This window comes from Lonchura striata, chromosome 8 (assembly GCF_046129695.1).
Source record: "Lonchura striata isolate bLonStr1 chromosome 8, bLonStr1.mat, whole genome shotgun sequence".
Classification (NCBI taxonomy): Eukaryota; Metazoa; Chordata; class Aves; order Passeriformes; family Estrildidae; genus Lonchura; species Lonchura striata.
In genome coordinates, this window is record NC_134610.1 from 37,462,396 (window position 1) to 37,481,687 (window position 19,292).

The window sequence follows — 19,292 nt, forward strand, 5'->3', positions numbered from 1 at the left end:
CGCAGAGGTAGCGTTTGTTATACAATCGTATTTGGTTTTGAATAAGCTCCCCGCAGAGTTTGTGTTTGTTATACGATCGTATTTGGTTTTGGTCTACTACTTTGGTATATTAAGATATACACTTCTGAGTTAATGGTTTGGGAACTGTTTAACACGTACTGGGTTTGGTTGCTTATTTTTGGAATTATTCTGATTGTTGTTGGAATTTTGTGTTGCTGTAAAAAGTGTCCTGTTTGGTGTATAGTATAATGGGTGGACGACAGAGCGGGGGAATCGTGAAGAAGAGCCCTTTGGGTTGTATTTTAATGCATTGGAAGGAAATAGGTGGGACTCCTGGAGGGACGGTAAATAAGAAAACATTAATTAAATATTGTAACCAGTGGTAGCCTTTGTATAAGTTGGAAGATGGTGAGAAGTGGCCGTTCAATGGAACTTTGCAGTATAATACTTTGTTGCAGTTAATGTTGTTTTTAAGGCGAGAAGGAAAGTGAGATGAAGTGGGATATGCGGATATGTTTTTCACTTTGCGGAATCACCCTGAATGGCAGAAGGAATGTGGGATAAACGTAGCACCCCAAGATCCTTTGGTGTTAGCTATGGAAAAGGAACAGAGAAAGAATGGGACTAGGTTAAAACAGTGTTGTTCGGCTTGCAGTATAGGGCAAAGGTGTGTAAAACTTAAAGAAACAGAGGAAAAAATGGAAGATTATATTTCCCCACCCCAACGCCCTTCTCCCCCGGAAACCCCTCCCCCCCCTAGATCCCGACCTTCTACCTCATCAGATGAATCAGATAAAAGTAATCGCATAGAAGAATCTGGTGAGGCTGTCCCTGGAAAAATGAGCTTTTCTCCCATCACAGCTCGAACTCGGAGTAAAATGGGGCCGATAATTCAAGCCCCGTTGAGGCAAGCGATGGGAGCAACAGGACCCACCAGAATTAAGATTCCCTTTTCTATGAATGACTTGGATGTTTGGCGAGAAGTAGTGAAGGGATACCGAGATGATCCGGAAGGGGTGGCAAAACGATTTGAATTAATAGTTAAAAATCAGGATCCAGATTGGAAAGATATAGATTTGATGTTGGATGCCTTAACTGAAACAGAAAAACAATTAATAATTAAAAGTGCTCGTACACAAGTACAAATTCAAATCACGGCAGGAACCCTTCAGGGTACGGTCGAAACCCACGTCCCTAGAGATGACCCTAATTGGGACCCAAATGATGACCAAGATTACAGGCTACTTAAAAGATACCAAGAATGAATTAAGATTGGTATCGGGACGGCCGTACCGAAGGCAGTAAATTAGTCAAATTTATATGAAATCAAGCAAAACTCGGCAGAAACTCCTACGGAGTTTCTTGACAAATTACGGACTGCTATGAGAAAATATACCACCCTAGATCCCGCTTCTGATACAGGCAGACAACAGCTAGTTTCCTTATTTTTGGAGCAGTCATCAGAAGACATAAGGCGAAAACTCCAAAAGCTGAAAGAACCTGATATTAGGGAGTTAGAAAAGCTGCTAGAAGAAGCCTGGAGAATATATAGAAACCGAGAGGAGCAGGGCAAGTATAAGATGAGACAGGTAATTGCGGAAGCCACGGTGGCCGCATTGGAAAAGCAGAAAAGTAGAACTCAAAATAATAGAGAAAGGAGGCAGCGCCCAACCTTACAGTCAAATCAGTGTGCATACTATAAGGAGATAGAGCACTGGAAGGGGGAATGTCCTAAGTTGGCAAGAAAGCCCCCTTTGTTAGCCCAGATGGGCTCAGACCAGTGAAGAGGACCGGGGGAAACCACCCTAGCGGATCCCCTGGTTAAAATTGAGCTAAGGAAAAAGAAGAAAAAAATAGATTTCCTTGTTGATACCGGGGCTTCGTATTCGGTATTGAACCAACAATTAATGCCGAAAGACAAAGATTTTATCACTGTAATTGGAGCTACAGGACAAAGGGAAAAAGCTTATTTCCTTAAACCACTTAATTATCGGCTTGGAAAACAAATTGGAATTCATAGGTTTCTATATTTACCAAATTCCCCAAAGCCCTTGCTAGGGCGAGATTTGCTAGAACAACTTGAGGCGAAAATTGTTTTTCAGAAAGGGAAAATTGAATTTCAAATTCAAGAAGAACAATTGGTAGAAGTTTTGAGTCTAGCCTTAATACAAACTCAAAGCCATTCTGAAATACCTAGAGAGGTTCTGGACCCGGTATATCCAGGGGTTTGGGCCAGTGAAGTTCCGGGGAAAGCCAAAAATGCAAGCCCTGTCGTAATCAAGTTGAAACCAGGAGTAAAGCCGGTAAGAATTAAACAATATCCCTTAAGGTTAGAAGACAGGGAAGGAATCAAAAATATTATTAATCGATTTCTGCAATACAATTTGCTAACGGAATGCGAATCAGAATACAACACTCCGATTTTACCCGTTAAAAAGGCAGATGGAAAAAGTTATAGATTAGTACAAGACCTAAGGGCAATTAATAAAGTAGTTAAAGACATCCACCCGGTTGTAGCCAACCCATATACACTATTAACTAAATTCAGAGATACCTTACATTGGTTTACTGTACTGGATCTCAAAGATGCCTTCTTCTGTTTGCCGCTGGCCTCAGAAAGTCAGAAGCTATTTGCTTTTGAATGGGAAAATCCGGATTCAGGAAGAAAAACACAATTAACTTGGACAGTATTACCACAAGGATTTAAGAACAGCCCCACGATTTTTGGAAACCAGTTAGCTAAAGATTTGGAAAATTGGACTCCCCCAGATGGTAAAGGAGTCCTCGTGCAATATGTTGATGATCTTTTAGTAGCCACTGAGAACAGGGAAGAGTGTCTCTCATGGACTATAGAACTTCTCAATTTCCTAGGAATGAATGGATACAGAGTATCCCAACAAAAGGCTCAAATAGTGCAACAGCGAGTAACTTATTTAGGATTAGAAATTTCCAGAGGACAAAGAGAATTGGGAACTGAGCGAAAAGAGGCAATTTGTCGCACCCCGGAGCCCCAAACAGCCAAGGAATTGCGGACGTTCTTGGGAATGGCAGGTTGGTGCCGCTTATGGATATACAACTATGGTGTAATAGTTAAACCTCTATATGAACTGCTAAAGAAAACCCGACTTAAAATAGAATGGACGGCGGAGGCTCGAGCCGCCTTCAAGAAACTTAAAAAGGAACTGATGAGGGCTCCGGCCCTTGGCTTACCAGATGTCTCTAAACCCTTTTTATTATTCTCACATGAAAGACAGGGGATGGCACTTGGAGTATTAGCCCAAGAACTTGGCCCTTACAAGCGGGCAGTGGCGTACTTCTCCAAGCAGCTGGACGAGGTAAGCAAAGGATGGCCAGGATGCCTACGTGCAGTGGCGGCGGTTGTAATAAACATTCAAGAAGCACGCAAATTCACATTAGGGCAGAAGATAACGGTAATGGTTTCCCATACTGTCTCAGCTGTGTTAGAACAAAAAGGGAACCATTGGCTCTCCCCACAGAGATTTCTGAAATACCAAGCCATCATGGTAGAACAAGATGATATAGAAATAATTGTTACTAACATTATGAATCCAGCTTCTTTTCTCAGCGGTGCCCAAAGAGAACCACTGTCCCACGACTGCATAGAGACCATCGAAGCCACCTATTCGAGCCGTCCAGATCTCCAGGACACCCCTCTGGAAGACGCTGAAGACTCCTGGTACACAGATGGAAGCAGCTTTGTGAAACTGGGACAGCGGAGAGCGGGATATGCGATAACCACTACTCAAAAGGTAATCGAAGCCAACCCTCTTCCTGCAGGAACCTCGGCCCAGAAAGCAGAAATAGTGGCCCTTATAAGGGCACTAGAACTTGCAAAAGAAAAGAGAATAAATATTTGGACTGATTCAAAATATGCTTTCGGGGTGGTGCATGCGCATGGAGCAATTTAGAAAGAACGAAGACTGTTGAACACCCAGAAGAAACAGATCAAACATGCAGAAGAAATATTGAAATTATTGAAAGTGATTCAACTACCGGAAAAAGTAGCTATAATGCATTGCCGAGGACACCAAAAAGGTAACTCTGACCAAGAAATAAGAAATCGATTGGCTGATAGTGAGGCCAAGCGAGTGGCAGAGGAAGTTAAGGTATGTGCTTTGATACCAGACGGTAAACCAATTGATCTAGAACAGTCACCTAGATACTCAAAGGAAGATTTGAAATTGGCTAATGATCTAGGAGGTGAGCCCGGAACAAAGGGCTGGATACAGTTGAAAGAAGGTCGCATATTAGTTCCTTCTAATATTTTGTGGCCCCTAATACAAGCAGAACATAGAAAAACCCATTAAGGAGCAGATGCATTATACAAAGAAGTGACCAAAAGAATAGTAGGGCGAAATTTGTATACCACAATAAAACAGGTAACGCAGCAATGTGAAATATGTCAACGAAATAATCCAAACACAACTAGCAAAATAAAATTGGGAATGATAGATAAAGGAAACTGCCCTAGGCAACAATGGCAAATTGATTTTTCTGAGCTCCCCAGAAAAGGGGGGTATAGGTATCTTTTAATCCTGACAGACACTTTCACAGGATGGCCAGAAGCATATCCCTGCAGAACTAACAAAGCGCGAGAAGTGACTAAAGCGCTATTGAATGAAATAATTCCTCGTTTCGGAGTTCCATCGACAATATCCTCCGATCGAGGACCACATTTTAATGCTAAAATTGTTCAACAAGTAGGAAAAGCATTAGGAATAGACTAGCAGTTACATACCCCGTACAGACCCCAAGCAAGTGGCCAAGTTGAAAAGATGAATCATATGCTTAAACAACAGATAGCAAAGATTAGTCAGGAGGCAAATTTAACTTGGCCCCAAGCTTTACCATTGGCATTATTGAGAATAAGAATTAAACCTCGGACAAAGGAAAATTTAAGCCCTTTTGAGATATTATATGGGCGACCCTATCAACTTCAATTTAAGAGTGAAGAATTGGCACAAATTGGGGAAGGATATTTATTAGAATACATGAAAGCATTGCAGAGACAATTATCAGAAATACATAAAAATGTTTTGGGTACTAGAGTAAGAGAATTAGATCACCCCCTCCATGCCTTTGAACCTGGTGATTATGTATATGTTAAGAATTTTTCAGGACAACCCTTGGAGGAAAAGTGGAAAGGTCCATATCAAGTGCTGTTGACAACATTCACTGCGGTGAAGATTAAAGAACACCCAGCTTGGATTCACTACTCGAAAATAAAGAAGGCCCCTACGAAACCATGGACTGCTACTCCCGTAGGACCTACCAGATTGCGATTTTCCAGATTATCTTGACCTATGGGGGAGCCTGGGCACGGTGGGATTTGAATCTTCATCTTTCACTGACGGAAGGTATATCTCGAACTCTGAATAGAACTAATTGTTGGATATGTACACATATGCCTGAATACAGTGGAAAACAGATCTTGTTAATAGGCATCCCCATACCTGGTAATAATCCGTGGACGAGATATTGGGAGAATACCACCTGGGTAAATTATACACATAGAGCTCAGCCATTAAAAATTCATAACCCTCCAATTAAAAAATCTTACTATAAATGTGTGCAGAGGTGTAACCCACCTAAAGGATTAGATAAAGTTAGGAGTTGTAATAACGCCCTATATGTAGGAAATCAAACGGGTTGTAATAAAATAAAATATATCGGGTCCCCCACCTCTATTAATAGTACCCTCTGGCCAGTTCCAGAAGGAAAAGGATGGTATTGGCTGTGCAATGATACTGCATAGAAAGTATTACCTGAAAATTGGGTGGGAACATGCACCCTGGGAGCCGTAGTCCCAAACATAACTATACATAATCGTTTATCCGAAGGTTGGCTTCAAACACATATTCGAAGAATTAGACGGGAAGTAGAAAATCCCCTAATAAAAAGACAGAATGCATTTCATTCCTTTGCTAGATGGTTTCTCCCTTGGCTAGGGGTAAGCGAATTAGAAAAAGCTATAATAAATATTTCAGCAGTAGTAGAAGACATTGAAAATAAAACAATAGATGCAATTCAAGCACAGCAGATTGAGATAAATAGCCTTGCACAAGTAGTACAGCAAAATAAAATGGCTTTAGATTTATTATTGGCTTCACGAGGGAGGGTTTGTACCATTGTAAATACAAGTTGTTGTGTATACGTAGATCAGAATAATCGAATTGCTACAGATTTAAGTAAAATATGGAAACAGACTAAGATACTCCATGAAGTAACCAAGGATGACACCTCGTGGGGATTTGAAAAATTGTGGAAAGTCTTAACATCCTGGTTACCTAATTTAAATTGGTTAAAACAACTTTTTATTTCCGTAATACTTATAATATTGTTAATTATCATAGTCTGGGTTTTAATTAAGTAAGTCTTACTTTGTAACAAAGAAGCAACTAATGTTAGAAAATATAGACATGGAGGCGTAATATGATTGCAAAAGAATTTGCAATGGTTATAGAAAAGGGGGGACTTGATACAGGGACCTGACCTGTTCAGAACTACTTAAGGGTTAAATGACTAGAAAAGAATTAAGTGAAGAAAACATTATGTGCTATGTATATGCACCAGTATCCTGTTATTCTAGACATTAGCAAACAGATGTAGAAACTTTGTCCTTGGCTATATACTTTACTCTGATAAGCTTCCTTTACTCTGATAAGCTTCCTGATTATATGTAAAGAATGCATACTCAGCAGATGGACTGTGGTCAGTTGAATAGGCCATATATCATGAAAGGAGGAAAAGATGGGGCCCAGAGCACAGAAAAACTACCACGCATGCTCGAAATAAAAGTTCAACTAGCGGACAGAGTGATGAAGACTATGGACGACCACCAGAGGACCCCTGACGACCACCGAAGACCACCCAAAAATGCAACTACGCTTGCGCATCCTTATCTCGGAATAATCATGAATATGTAAATGATTTTCAGGAATTGTAATGAATATGCATGTTTTAGTAAGATAAAGCACAGCTTTCTCAGCTGCACGGTGCACATGTTAGGAGGAGAGATCCCCCATGTGCCCAGCGCTGCAATAAAGAATATCTGCTGCCCGGATTGCTTCCGTCTTTGATTCACTGCCCTCATCCCTCCATTCCTGCTCCCCGTTAGACTTGGAGGCAGGGGGCAAATGCAATTGGTACAAACAAAACTAGTGATAAAGTCCACAACCTGAGGATTCGAGGTATTGGTAGTAGTCCGGTTGAAATGATAGCTGCTCCTCTTGCAGTGGCTGATGAATTGCAGCTGAAGTGGTGATCTTTAGAAGGGTATAGTTTTCTCTGAAGATCTGGTGGCAGTGCAGCCGGTCTTCCTCTGCGCCGGGGCCGCCTCCGAGCTCCGCCGCCGCCGCCTCACCGCGCTCCAGCCGCTTCTCTGGGAATCTTGCCGAAGGAGCTGCTTCTCTGGGAAATCCCGCAAAGAGAGAGAGCTGCTTCTCTGGGAATCCCGTAAAGAGAGAGAGAGCTGCTTTGTCTCCAAAAAGGTACCACTTTATACAATAAAAGAGTGCTTGGCTTCCCCCTCTGGGTGGAGCATCTCACAATGGGATGATGTTACGTTTACCAGCCCTGCAAGTGAGTCAGTCAATGGCCCATTAACAAACCATTACCTCTTCAGAGCAAACCATCCTTCTTGGAAGAGATAACAAACCTCCCCAACCTCCAACAGATGGCAAATAGAATACAAGCTTATCTTACAAACCAGGACAGTACTTTAAAATCTAAAACTCTAAACTATGCTCCACTTAGCTGAACATGTCTGCTTTAAAAGATAGATTCACATTCTCAATTCAAGCACCTAAGTTTGGAAGCCTTTTCCAAGGTCTCACATCAAATCCTGTAAATCTGAGGATTCTAAGCCTTCACTTACAGGCCCGAAGATCTGAGAATTCCTTGTATTTCGTTTTCCAACACTGATGGTGTTAGAGAGTGCCCAGGATCTGTTTTATAAGTCAGCTCTGGCAGGAACAAATTGGCTGCCTGAGGGCTGCTTGTGGGCTCTGACACCCAATTGCTCAGGGCTTCCCACTGCCCCAGTCCCTCCGGGTCTCCCCCAGCCCGGCCAACCTGCCCGGCAGCGGTGCTGCAGCCCCACAGGAGCTCCAGAGGAGCCCCACCAAGAGGCACCTCAGAGCCCTCAACCATCCAGCCAGCAACACACGGGCAGGAGGACACGGATGGTGCTTCCTGCCTGGGACAGGGCTTGTGGCCATCTCCAGGCACCGCTCTCGCGGGGATCCCTGCAGCTCTGGCCTTGCCCACCCGCTCTGTGGGCAGCAAAAGGCTTCAGCAGAGCCACCAAAGGCCAAGGGGCTTTTGGCCATTTTCCCTGCAACCCTGCATGCCTGGGCACCTTGCTGAGCACAAGCAAACTTTTCCCCCTTAAGGGCCTCAGGCCCCCTCTGCTTGCTGTGCTACTGAGCACAAGCACCCTTTTCACCCTTTCCTCCCACTTGCCCTGCAGACCCTGTGCAGCAAAGAATAGCTCTTGGGCATCTGCGTATTCTAACACATTCTTTATTTACTCAGGATAAAAAATGGAAGGGAAGAAAATAAACATCTTAGAGAAGAGGAAAATCCCACTGGCTCAGGTGGCCCCAAGAAAGAGAGCTTCCTGAATCAGCTCTCCTCCGAGCTCCAACAGTGCAGACATCCGAGCCCTGACAGACAAGGCCATGTCGTCCATTTCCGGCGCAGCTGATCTTGCATCTTCTGGAAGATGGAGTATCGCCCACACTGTATTGCCTGGAGGACATGCAGTGTTTGAAGTGCCAGCTCTAACACGGCAGTACTGACATCCTCTGTCAGACATTCAAGGGCTGCAAGAGAAAGGAACAGAGCCACGGTCAGATCCCGACTCTGCGGGGAGCCGAGGGGAGTCTCCCGTGCCAGGGCCATCCCAGCCAGCTCTTGCCATGGCCGGGAGGGATCAGGGACCAAGGGGATCAGCCCGAAGCTGCTGGCCACGAATCCCACACGTGTCCCTGAACTCTCTGTGTGCTCTACCTAGGAGAGCAGAGCTCTCCGCAGCCGGGGCAGGGCTTGCAGCTCGCCCCACAGCCCCCGCTGTCAGCCTGCTGCCCTCTCTCACCATTGCAGATCAGCTGGAGCTCTTCTTGCTGTCCCCTCAAGCTCCGCCCGGCCGTCCCTGGGAACACAGAGCCTGTCAGGCCCAGCGGCACAGCTCCTGCCAGCGGCGCTGCCAGCCCTGTGCCCACACGGCCTCCTGGCCCGGCAGGGCTCATCCCGGGCCCTGGCCGCTCGCTGCCGAACCCAGGGCACGGCTGCCAGAGGCGCCGGGCCCGGGTGGCGCTGCCGGGGCAGCAGGCGGGGCTGGGGCCGAGCTGCGGCGGGGCGGGGAGGGAGCCCGGGCTCGTGGCTCACCCATGAACCTGAGGGCCGCCTCTCGCAGGGGCTCCTGTGGGCTCTCCAGGTAGGGCAGGGCCCGGCGCAGGAGCTCGGCCGCGCTGCTGCTGTCCTCTGCCAGCTGGAGAGAGCGGCAGCAGAGAAGGGTTGGCGCGGGCTCAGCCCCTGGGCCGGGCGCTCCCCGCGCCAGCCCCGGCCTCCCCTGCCCGCACTGCCCTGAGGCCCGGCCAGCAGCCGCCGGCGCCGGGCTCTGGAGGGGGCAGAGGGCCGGCTGCTGCCCGGGGAGCCGCGGTGCCGCCCCGCAGCCCTGCCGGGCAGCGAATCCATCGGCACCCGGCTGGGCCCGCAGGAGCCTGGAGCAGAGCCCGCGCGGCCTCGGGCTGCAGCAGCGGGCAGGGGCACAGCTGCCAGCCCGCACACCGAGCACCGCGCTCAGGGGGCTGCTCCAGGCTGAGGCTGCGGCCTCCCGGCCCTTCTTACCAGGATCTCAATGAACCTCCATAGCTTCTCCTTCTTTACAGATTTTTCAAGATCTCTCCTCTTCAGGAACTTTGCCGCACGAAGCAGCGTTTCCCGAGAAGCCTGGAGAAGAGCAGAAACATGGAAATGCCCCGCAGCCAAGGGCCCCCAGGATCAGCGTCTCTGTGCCAGGGCCTGGAGGAGGCTACAGCCCTCCAGGCACCAGGGCAGGAGGCAGCTGAGCCCCCTCCCAGGGGGACAGCAGCAGCCCTTGCGTCCTCACCTTTGCCACCTGCCAGTTCTCATCATGGCAGTGGAAGAAGAGTGGGAGCACACTGTGGCACACTTGTGCCTTCAGGGCCTTTCTTCCCTTTTCCAGTGGAAGATTCAGCAATGTTCTCAAGAGCAATATGGAGAGCAGCTGTACCTGGCTATTGTCCTGTGTGAAGAGATGAAAATAAGACCTCAGCATGGGCTGCAAAGGGCTCAGCTGGGCACAGGCCTGAAAATCCACAGGGCACCAAGTGTCCTGGCATCAGCCAGTGGCTGTGGCTGGGGGTACAGAGCCTTACATGGTCAAAGAGAGGCAGGAGGGACTCAGCCAGCTGCAGGACAGTGGGGCTGGGGATCCACATGTCCTTGTCCATGATTATAAAGTTGAGTACCATGACTGTTATCTTAACAATCTCTCCATCTGCATCCTGCAGGAGCTCCACAAGACGTTCAGTCAGGTTCCACATTTTTTTGGTCTGTGTAGAACACAAGTTTGTGAAAGGCAACTCTGCTGCCGCAGGGCCCAGAAGCCAAAGGCCTGTCCCGAAGCACTCGGGCAGCTGAAGCGGGAGGCAGGAGAGCTGGGAGTGGCTGTCCCAGCGGACGAAGCCCTACGCAGCCCAAGCAACAGCGTTCCCCAGCCCCACGCTGCCTGCATGGCTTCAGCTGCTGCCCCCTTCTCACCCTTGAGGGATCGTCAGTGAGCTTGAGAAGGGCCTTGAGTGCCAGGCAACGCTTCTCCCTGCACTCGCTCCACAGGTGCCTTGAGAAGATTTGCTGGACTCTGTCAGCATTGTGTTCACTCAACTCCAGGTGCTCAAGGACCTGAAAGGCACAGGGCAGTGACAGGGGACCCGGCTGGCAGGAGCCCAGAACCGCACAGGGCGGGCCCAGGCAGCAGCACAGGGCGTGGGCACCGTCCCAGGCAGCTGCGGCTGCGAGAGGGCAGAGAGCTGGGAGGCAGCAGAGCCAGGCAGCGCTGGCCAACAGGCTCACCTCCACAATGAAGGCCAGGGCAGGCAGATCCCAGCGTGGCTTCTGTGAGCTGAGCAGCCGGAGCAGATAGTGAAAGATGCGGGAACATGAGGATATGGAGATGCAGGACATCTCCCTGTCAGGAGTAAAAGTCGCTTAATTAAGACTATGAGCCAGGGGAACAGACCTCTCCCCAGAACTAACTCACAGTGGTCTGATCATTCCCCAGCACACAGAAAGGAGAAATGGGCCATTAGGAAGGTGACTCTTTGTGGGCACCCTGCTCTCCCAACCTTCTCCAGTCTCCTTGGCTGTCCCTCAGTGACAAGGCCCTCTGGCCCCTGACCACAGGGACTGTGAAGGACACCCCAGACACAGAGCACAAATGCTGAGAGCAATGGGAAAGGGGTCCCACCTGGCCAGCAGACCCACAGCATAATGGTGGGTGTCAGCACAGAGCAGCGTGTCCCAGCCACGCTTGCGTTCCATTGACACCACCACATGCTCATACTGCTTTCGGCACAGCAGGGACTTCAGGGTTCTCACTGCAAACCTGAGTGCAGAGCAAAGCCCGGGTCACACTGGGAGCACTGGCTCCTGCCCTGTCCATGTGGCAGGAACAGAAGGACTGGGATGGAGCACCTGTTGGGGCTGGTAGCAAGGCTGTGTTCTTCCTGGCATCCCTTCCAAAAAGTATCAACCGCCTCTGACATCTCTTTGGTGCTGAAGAACACTTGGAAGAGCAGATGCACAAATAACTGCGGGAAATGCACCATCACTTTACGTGGGACACTGGGCTCCTGGAGGATCTTCCATATCACCACAGTTCCCTGCAAAGGACAAAGCCCCCCAAGACAGCGCTCAGTGCTGAGGTGTCTGTGTGACTGGGACCGAGCGTGGCAGGGAGAGGCCCAGAGAGACACAGGGGGAGCAGTGGGCCTGGTGGCCCTGCAGCTGTCCCTAGGCCAGCTTTCAGGCCAGTGCCTGAGGCAGGGAGATGCAGTGGGGGAAGGAGGATGGAGAGCTGTGGGACAGGCAGCCTTGTGGCCAGCAAAGGCCACTGGCAGAAACTCACAGCCAGGGCAAAGACACCCATTTTGTCCCCATCGGAGGTGCATGTGCTGTGCTCTGGCCAGCTCCCCAGCACATCCAGGAGTATCCGCTGTGCCAGCTCTGCAGTCCTGGGCGTGCACATGATGGTCTTCCACATGGCCATGGCAGCTCTGCAGGGTTAGAGCTCTGTCTCAGGGCATCTCAGACACAGCACCATGGCGTGGGCATCTCTAGAGGCCTGGGTTGACTGCCGACTCTGCCTTTGCCCACTGCCCCTCTCCAGCAGCAGCCAGACAGCCCAGCCCTGTGGGGACAGGCCCCTGTGGGGCAACAAGGGAGCATGACAGCAGGCTCAGGGGTGACACGCCAGGGCTGGGAAAGGGAGCAGCCAGAGGGCCCTGAAACTCTTCTGTTGGTCAGACACCTGGCACAGGCTGTACAGGGCAATGGGTTGTGGTGAGCTGTGAGCCCTCTAGGCAGGTGGGCCCCTTACCTGTCACACGATGGGGCCACACGCAGGAGTGTCATTACTGTGTCTTTTGGCTGCGCTTCTGTGAGATACAGCAGGGCGTTGTCCAGCCTGTGCTCAGCAGAATCATTGGCCATGAGCCACTGGTGGATGTATCTCACCATGGCAGGGACCTGGAGAAGGCACGGGGAGACTTGGAAAGCTGCCAGAGGGAGCAGTGTTCCCAGTGTCCCCAGAGAAGTGCTTCCCTTCCCACCGCACTGCGATGGCCTCAAAGGCTCACCAGTGGCCTCCTTAGGAGGCCAAGCAATTCCTGGGAGGACCAAACCCTGGCCACAGGCTGCTTACTTGCTTTGGATTGTAAAAACCTTCCTGTACAAGCAAATCCAGCAGGGCAGCACTGGTCTTGGTTTGGAAGATGGGCGAGTATGCTCTGAGCCCAGCGCCCCTGGCAATGTTCTCTTCCTGCCGAATTGTCTTGATGAATTTGCAAACGAGCTGAAGGAGAAGGGCAAAAAGCCATGGATGTTACATGGAGTGCTCCACACACGGTGCTCGGCTGAGCAGTGACAGCAGGCCCAGCCCAGGTGGGGATGGCTTCAGGTACCTTTGCTGTTCTGTGGAAGCGGCCATGGTTGGGTTTCTGTTCTTGTGTCTGGTCCAGGGCTGCATCTGGCAAAGAGCGAGCGCAGCCAGGGCTGAGGGGCTGCAGGAGGGGCTGGAGAACACAGCCCCGCCCTGCGCTGCCGAGGCAGGGACAGCCCCAGGATGCCACAGGTGGATGGATCACGGCCACTGTGGGGTGTCTGCCCGGGCCCCTCTTCCGTCCTGTCCATGGGCACGTCCCCAAGGGATGGGATGGGATGGGATGGGGTGGGGTGTGATGGAGCCAAGCTGGCTGAAGGCACCAGCCCTGCGGCCTGGCTCTGCCACTTACCCTCCTGTGGTGGATGGAATGGCACCACCTCTTCAGTCTCTTGTGCTGGGGCAGCTGCAGGGCCGCCTTCTTCCTCCTCCACCCAGGTCAGCTTGGGCACTCTCAGGGCTCCCTGCCCCATGTCTCTGACCGGATTTCTGGCTACCCTCAGGAGAGATGCCTTGGAAAAATCTGGGGCACCAAGTCCCACGGTCTGCCCTCAAGGGCACCTGCAGAATTGAAGCCTTGGAAGGCCACAGCTCACCGAGTCCTGTGGTCTGGCCTCAAGGTGAGCTGCAAGAACTATGCCTCAGAAACACTCCGGGTTGGACAGGAATGAGCGCGCTGTGTGGGGGCTCCTCACAGCACCGCTCTGTCCCGTCCTCTCTGGTCGCCTGCTCTGAGCAGAGTGGCGTGCTCTTGCCACTTCCAGCTCCTATGTCAGCACGTGTCACAAAGGGCCCTTGGACACCGGGCTCCGTTCCATGCTGCACCGTGTCACGAAGGGCCCTTGGACACCCGGCTCCATTCCATGCTGCACCGTGTCACGAAGGGCCCTTGGACACCCAGCTCCATTCCATGCTGCACCGTGTCACGAAGGGCCTTGCATACACTGCACCTGCCCTGGGGCCACCCCCTGCCCACCCAAAGTGGCCCAGGTTGGCAGGAATCCCTGGCCCCAAGTGTCTGAGACAGCCCAACAGGATCTTTAGGAAGGGCTCAGACCATCAGCAAACGCTGCCCTGCTCTGCGGGCTCAGGGCAGCAGAAGGAGCCCCCAGGGCTGCTGACGAAGCCGCGCTGGGAAGGGCACGGGACCTTCCATGGAAGCTGCCACGGTCCATGGTCATCCTAAACCCATGGGTGTGGCACACACAAGGAACTGTGGCACAAGGAACTGTGGGCCAGGGCAGGAATTCTGCTCTGAGCCCTGGAGCCTGGGAACACTGACACCAGCAGCTGTGGCAGAGTCCCTGCCCAAGCAGACCTGCCAGCCCCCGAGCCCTGGCAGGGCTGGTGCCCGTCTCCTGCCCCAGAGACCTGTGCCCCTGGGGGCTTCTGTGCCATAGGAAACCAAACCCACGTGCACTGGGGACTGTGCTCCTTCCTGCAGGGGCTGTTGGCAGGAACACCTGGAGGAACTGCTGGCAATGCTTGGTGTCTGTCAGATGATGTTGCTCTTCTCTAGAATTAATTTTTTTCATAGAAGGGATTAGCAGCAACACAAAAGCTCCAATAGCTAGTGAGATTCACAAGACAGAGATACAATCACGTCTCATTGGACTTTTCTGCACATTTTTAAAGCATTCTGGATTAAAAAAACAGCTGAGTTGAAAGTTTAATGCAGCAGTTTATGTGTCTAGTTGAAGCCAGCAGCTAATACCTGGTGCATTGGAAAAATGAAGAGGCCAGGAATAACTCTCAGAGGAAAAGAAGGTGTTCTGTGTCTCTGAGTGTGGTGCAAGCACCCTAAAGGAGCAGCCAAGGGAAGTGCTGAAAGCAGACCTGCTGTTCTTGTGCATGTTCCATTGCTGTTTCTGTGGGGTCCAGAGCCACCAGGGCAGCAGTGCCTCCGCAGCCCTGCTCCAGGAGACGAGGCCACCCTCCCCATGGTGGCCGCAGCTCTGCGGGCCCAGAGCTCTCTGTCAGGGGGGCCTCAGTCACGGCACCTGGCCTGGGCAGCCGCGAGGGCCCGGGCTGGCAGCCAGCCCTGCCTCTGCCCCCTGCCCCTTATTGGCAGCAGCCAGACAACAGCTGTAGGGAAGGATGGATAAATATAATTATTAATAAATAATACAGCCAGGATGAGAACAGTCCTCTCTGCTAGCCGGACAATGCCCCTGCCTACGGATGGGTCCTGGGGTCAAGTGGACTGTTCCATCTCACCCCCCAAAATGTATGGTTCACCCCGCACCTGTAACCCTCCCCTGAAACATCAAGTGCATGTAACCCCATTGGCCCAAGCCTTGTTCCAGCCCACCTTGAAGCCCCCTGATAAGGGGGCTCTGAGGGGCCAGACGCTGTTTTGGAACTTCCCCTCCTCATGGAACTTCCCTCACCCTCTCGAGCCTCGCCACGTGCTGCGTCTGGCAGCTCAAAGCAGGACCTTTCTCCATCCCTAATAAACCTTATACCCCAAGAGCAGCCTTCAGAGATCTCTCGTCTCCATTCATCTAAACCGTCCTGGAGCCGGCAGCGCTCTCTACAAACAGCGCCTGCAGGGCTCCCCTGCCCACCGTGAAGGTGCTGGCACCAAATCCTGGCGCTGGCCCTGGAGGGGCAGAGGGCCGGCTGCTGCCCGGGGAGCCGCGGTGCCGCCCCGCAGCCCCGCCGGGCCGCGGCTCCATCGGCCCCGGCTGGGCCGCAGGAGCCTGGAGCAGAGCCCGCGCGGCTTCTGGGAAGGGAGCAGCATGTGCAGCACGGGCTGGTGCCCCTGGCTGCAGCACTGCACACGGACTGACTCCAGAATTCAGACCTTACAGAACATGGTTGCACAGTGACATTCACACAACAATAGATCTCTACAGCTTCAGGCAATCACACAGCAGGTTTTTGTTGCCACGTGGCAGGGTGCTAGACATGCTGCAGCCTTCTTCAAAGTGTCACCTTCAGAAGCTGCTCTGAGTAAGGCCACAAGAACAGCCATTTCAAGTCCGCACACACACATAGCCCAGCAGAGGAAAGACAGGAAGGGTCTATTTATGATGTATTCCAGCAAAGGTTTATTGCATCCACCTGGCTGAAGGGATCAGGGACAAAGACCTGGCCATGTGCTCTGCACAAGGTTAAGCAGGGGTCAGTGGCCAATGGTCTGAGGGCACAGGGGCAGCACAAAGGGCAGGGCAAAGGGCATTGGCCTACAGGGAAGATGGGGCCGGCCACCAGGGATACCACAACCAATGAGGAAACAGGGAAAGGAAAAAATGCAAGAATTTGGGACACGGGGAAAGGAACTGGGGTGGATCCTGGTGTTGCAATGCTCCATGGCAGAAGTCTTCTCTTTAAGCCTAGGTGGAGAATCTATTGTATATTCTTCCAAGGCAAGGCCCTTGGGATTTCCCAGAAGGGTTTAAAGCATTCCACAGGTTTTATATAGGAAGGGAGTGAACAAAAAGCACAATTTTCACATCCAAGGCAGACAAATGATATGGGAAAAATAATTTCCAGAAAGGAACCTTATCTCAAGAATTTATGATGCGGCTAACTGCCATGTGAATCAGTGAAAGCCCAGCTCCTTTATTTTTCAGCAGGAAATATTTCCACATGAAAACAAATACCACTGCTATTGTTAGTGCTGGAGCCCCCAGGATGATGTCATGCACAGCATACAGTACAGTTGGGTGATAAAATGCAGGGAGAGAAAAGCAGCAACCTCTCTGAATGTATCATATGGATATAAAACTTGCAGAGAGTATCCAAAGAGGGGAATGAAGATGATGAGGGGCCAGGAGGGGAAGCTGTATGAGGAACAGCTGAGGTCAATTGGCTTGTTCAGCTTGGAGAGAGGAGGTCTCAGCATGACTGGCAGCTCTCTCCCAAAGGACAGCTCCAATCTCTGCTCTCTGTGACAGGGACAGCACCTGAGGGAGTGGCTGGAGCTGTGTCAGGGCAGGGTCAGGTGGAATTTTAGGAAAAGGTTTTCCCAGATGGTGCTGGCACACTGACCAGACGCCCTCAGGGAATGGGCACAGCCCCAGGCTGACAGAGCCCAAGGAACATTTGAACAATGCTCTCAGGGATGCATAGGATAGGATTGTTGGGATGTCTGTGCAGGACCAGGGGTTGGACTCCATGATCCTTGCAGGTCCTTTCCTCTGGTGAGTCTATGATTCCATGATTCCTAGACACTGGGAAGGAAGCTTGATACAATGCTTTGCCATGTAAATAAATGCTATTTGTAGTGCTTTCAGTTGGCTATGCTCTCAGCTATACAAAAAAAAAAAAAAAAAAAAAAATAGTGACAGAATTCAGATGCTATTTTAGACAGAAAGAGCCACCTCACCATATCAAGCACTGCTCTGTTTAAAGGTTCCAACAATCTCTTCTCCATTTCCAGCTGCAAACATCAGCAAACACACATTGGAAAAGTCAAATGAATTCCAACATTTCCAGAATACAAATTTTCATGATTGAAACCAAGGAAGGATTGCCCACAAAGCCTTAGAAACAGTTCCTAGATAAATTAATGTCTCTCCCATGCAGGGCTGTAATAGCTGAACTTCTGCACTGCTGAAAGGTTCCAGGTAGAGGGGGAACAAGTCCACAATGTTCCTTTACAGTCTGAAATAGGGATGCAGGGTTGGACCAAAGGCTTTCCTTGGGGGGATGATGCTGAAATCCACTACATTCTGGCACACCAGCATTCCAGACCCCAGGAGGTCTGACAGCCCGTGCAAGGAACAAGCAAGATCCAGCTACTACAGGGCAGAACAGGAAGGGAGATTGATTCATTCAGACATGCAATTAGTGCTTGAAGGAAACCCATGCACAGGTCCCTCCAAGTGAAATGGAAAAGCAAAGGGATTTTGGCAAGAGCAGCAGAACTCTTGGAAATAGGAGTGATTTGCAACAGCAGCTTAACAAGGACTAATTGCTGCCACTGGACCTTAGGGCAGATGAGAAGAGTTTGGGTAACACAGGAATCATGTCAGGAGATAAGCAGCCATCTCCAGTTTCACCACAACCTTGCAACAAGCAGAAAGGGCTGTTTGATCAACAAAAATAAAAATTGCAAGAAAATCCTGCTGACTCCTGCTGAGACATTGATACTCTGGTGCCTCCATTACCATCTGCTTGGGGGTTGCTGCCAGCTCTGAGCAATTATTCTTCATGAATTGGTACCTGTGTGAGCAACAGAAAGAATTGGTGAGTAGAACTCCCAGCCCACCTCAAGGCTTTGCTTTCATCCTCTCGACATCAGCTTGGGTGACTGGATGCCTTGTCCAGGGGAGGGTGTCCCTGCCCATGGCAGAGGGTGGAACTGGATGAGCTTTAAGGTCCCTTCCAACCTAAACCGCTCTGGGATTCTAGGATTCTTCTGAAGGCACTGCCATCCATCATGAGAGGTCCCTTTCCACAAGCTCCACCATAAACTACTGTCCCTTGTCCCAGGCTGCCCCCTGTATCTAATTACAACCTGTTTTCCAGCCACATTGCAGCTCCCTTTGATCAGCGCTGGCACTGTTTGAGCAGCACTGGACTAAATGGCCTCCAGAGTTCCACTATTTTACAGCCTATTTTTTAGGCAACTTGGAGTCCAGCACATCCCAGAAGCACCCAGGAACTGGTGATCCTTGTAGATTTTATTAGGTGGTTGCAAGTCATTCATGACTAAAAGGCACTCAGTTCAAGTGAATATCCAGTTCTCCCAGGAAAAGAGTGAGCGGACTGGGGAATGTTTGGCACAGGTTTAAGGTCTCTTGGACGAAACCACTCTGTGGAAGAAAGAGCCAGGCCGTAATGTCCGGGCTGATCAAGTTGTTCCAGATTATCCCATTCAACAGTTACACTTCTTAACCTGCTGTCTCTAAAGGTGACAGTGTTCTCTGCATCAATATTCTGTCTGCTTTTCACATCCCACTGTGGGACCCAAAACAATTCTTTCTTGAAACTGGAGGCAAAAGGACACAAGGCTGATGACCAGACACTCAAACTGGACCTGAGGCTTTGGGTCAGCTCCTCACACTGCAGCTTATTGTACAGGACACAGGAAGGCTACAGCAATCCAGCCTAATGCCCCACTTTGATAGTGGAA

The 19,292-nt window shown here is 50.5% G+C and overlaps 1 protein-coding gene across 1 annotated transcript; it reads left to right on the plus strand.

Moving 5' to 3' along the window:
• Positions 1 to 5,266: 5,266 nt before the first annotated feature.
• Positions 5,267 to 6,394, plus strand: LOC144246721 (endogenous retrovirus group V member 2 Env polyprotein-like). The gene is given in 2 exon segments (XM_077785225.1): positions 5,267 to 5,378; positions 5,658 to 6,394. Coding segments are annotated over 2 exon segments (849 nt in total).
• Positions 6,395 to 19,292: the final 12,898 nt, after the last annotated feature.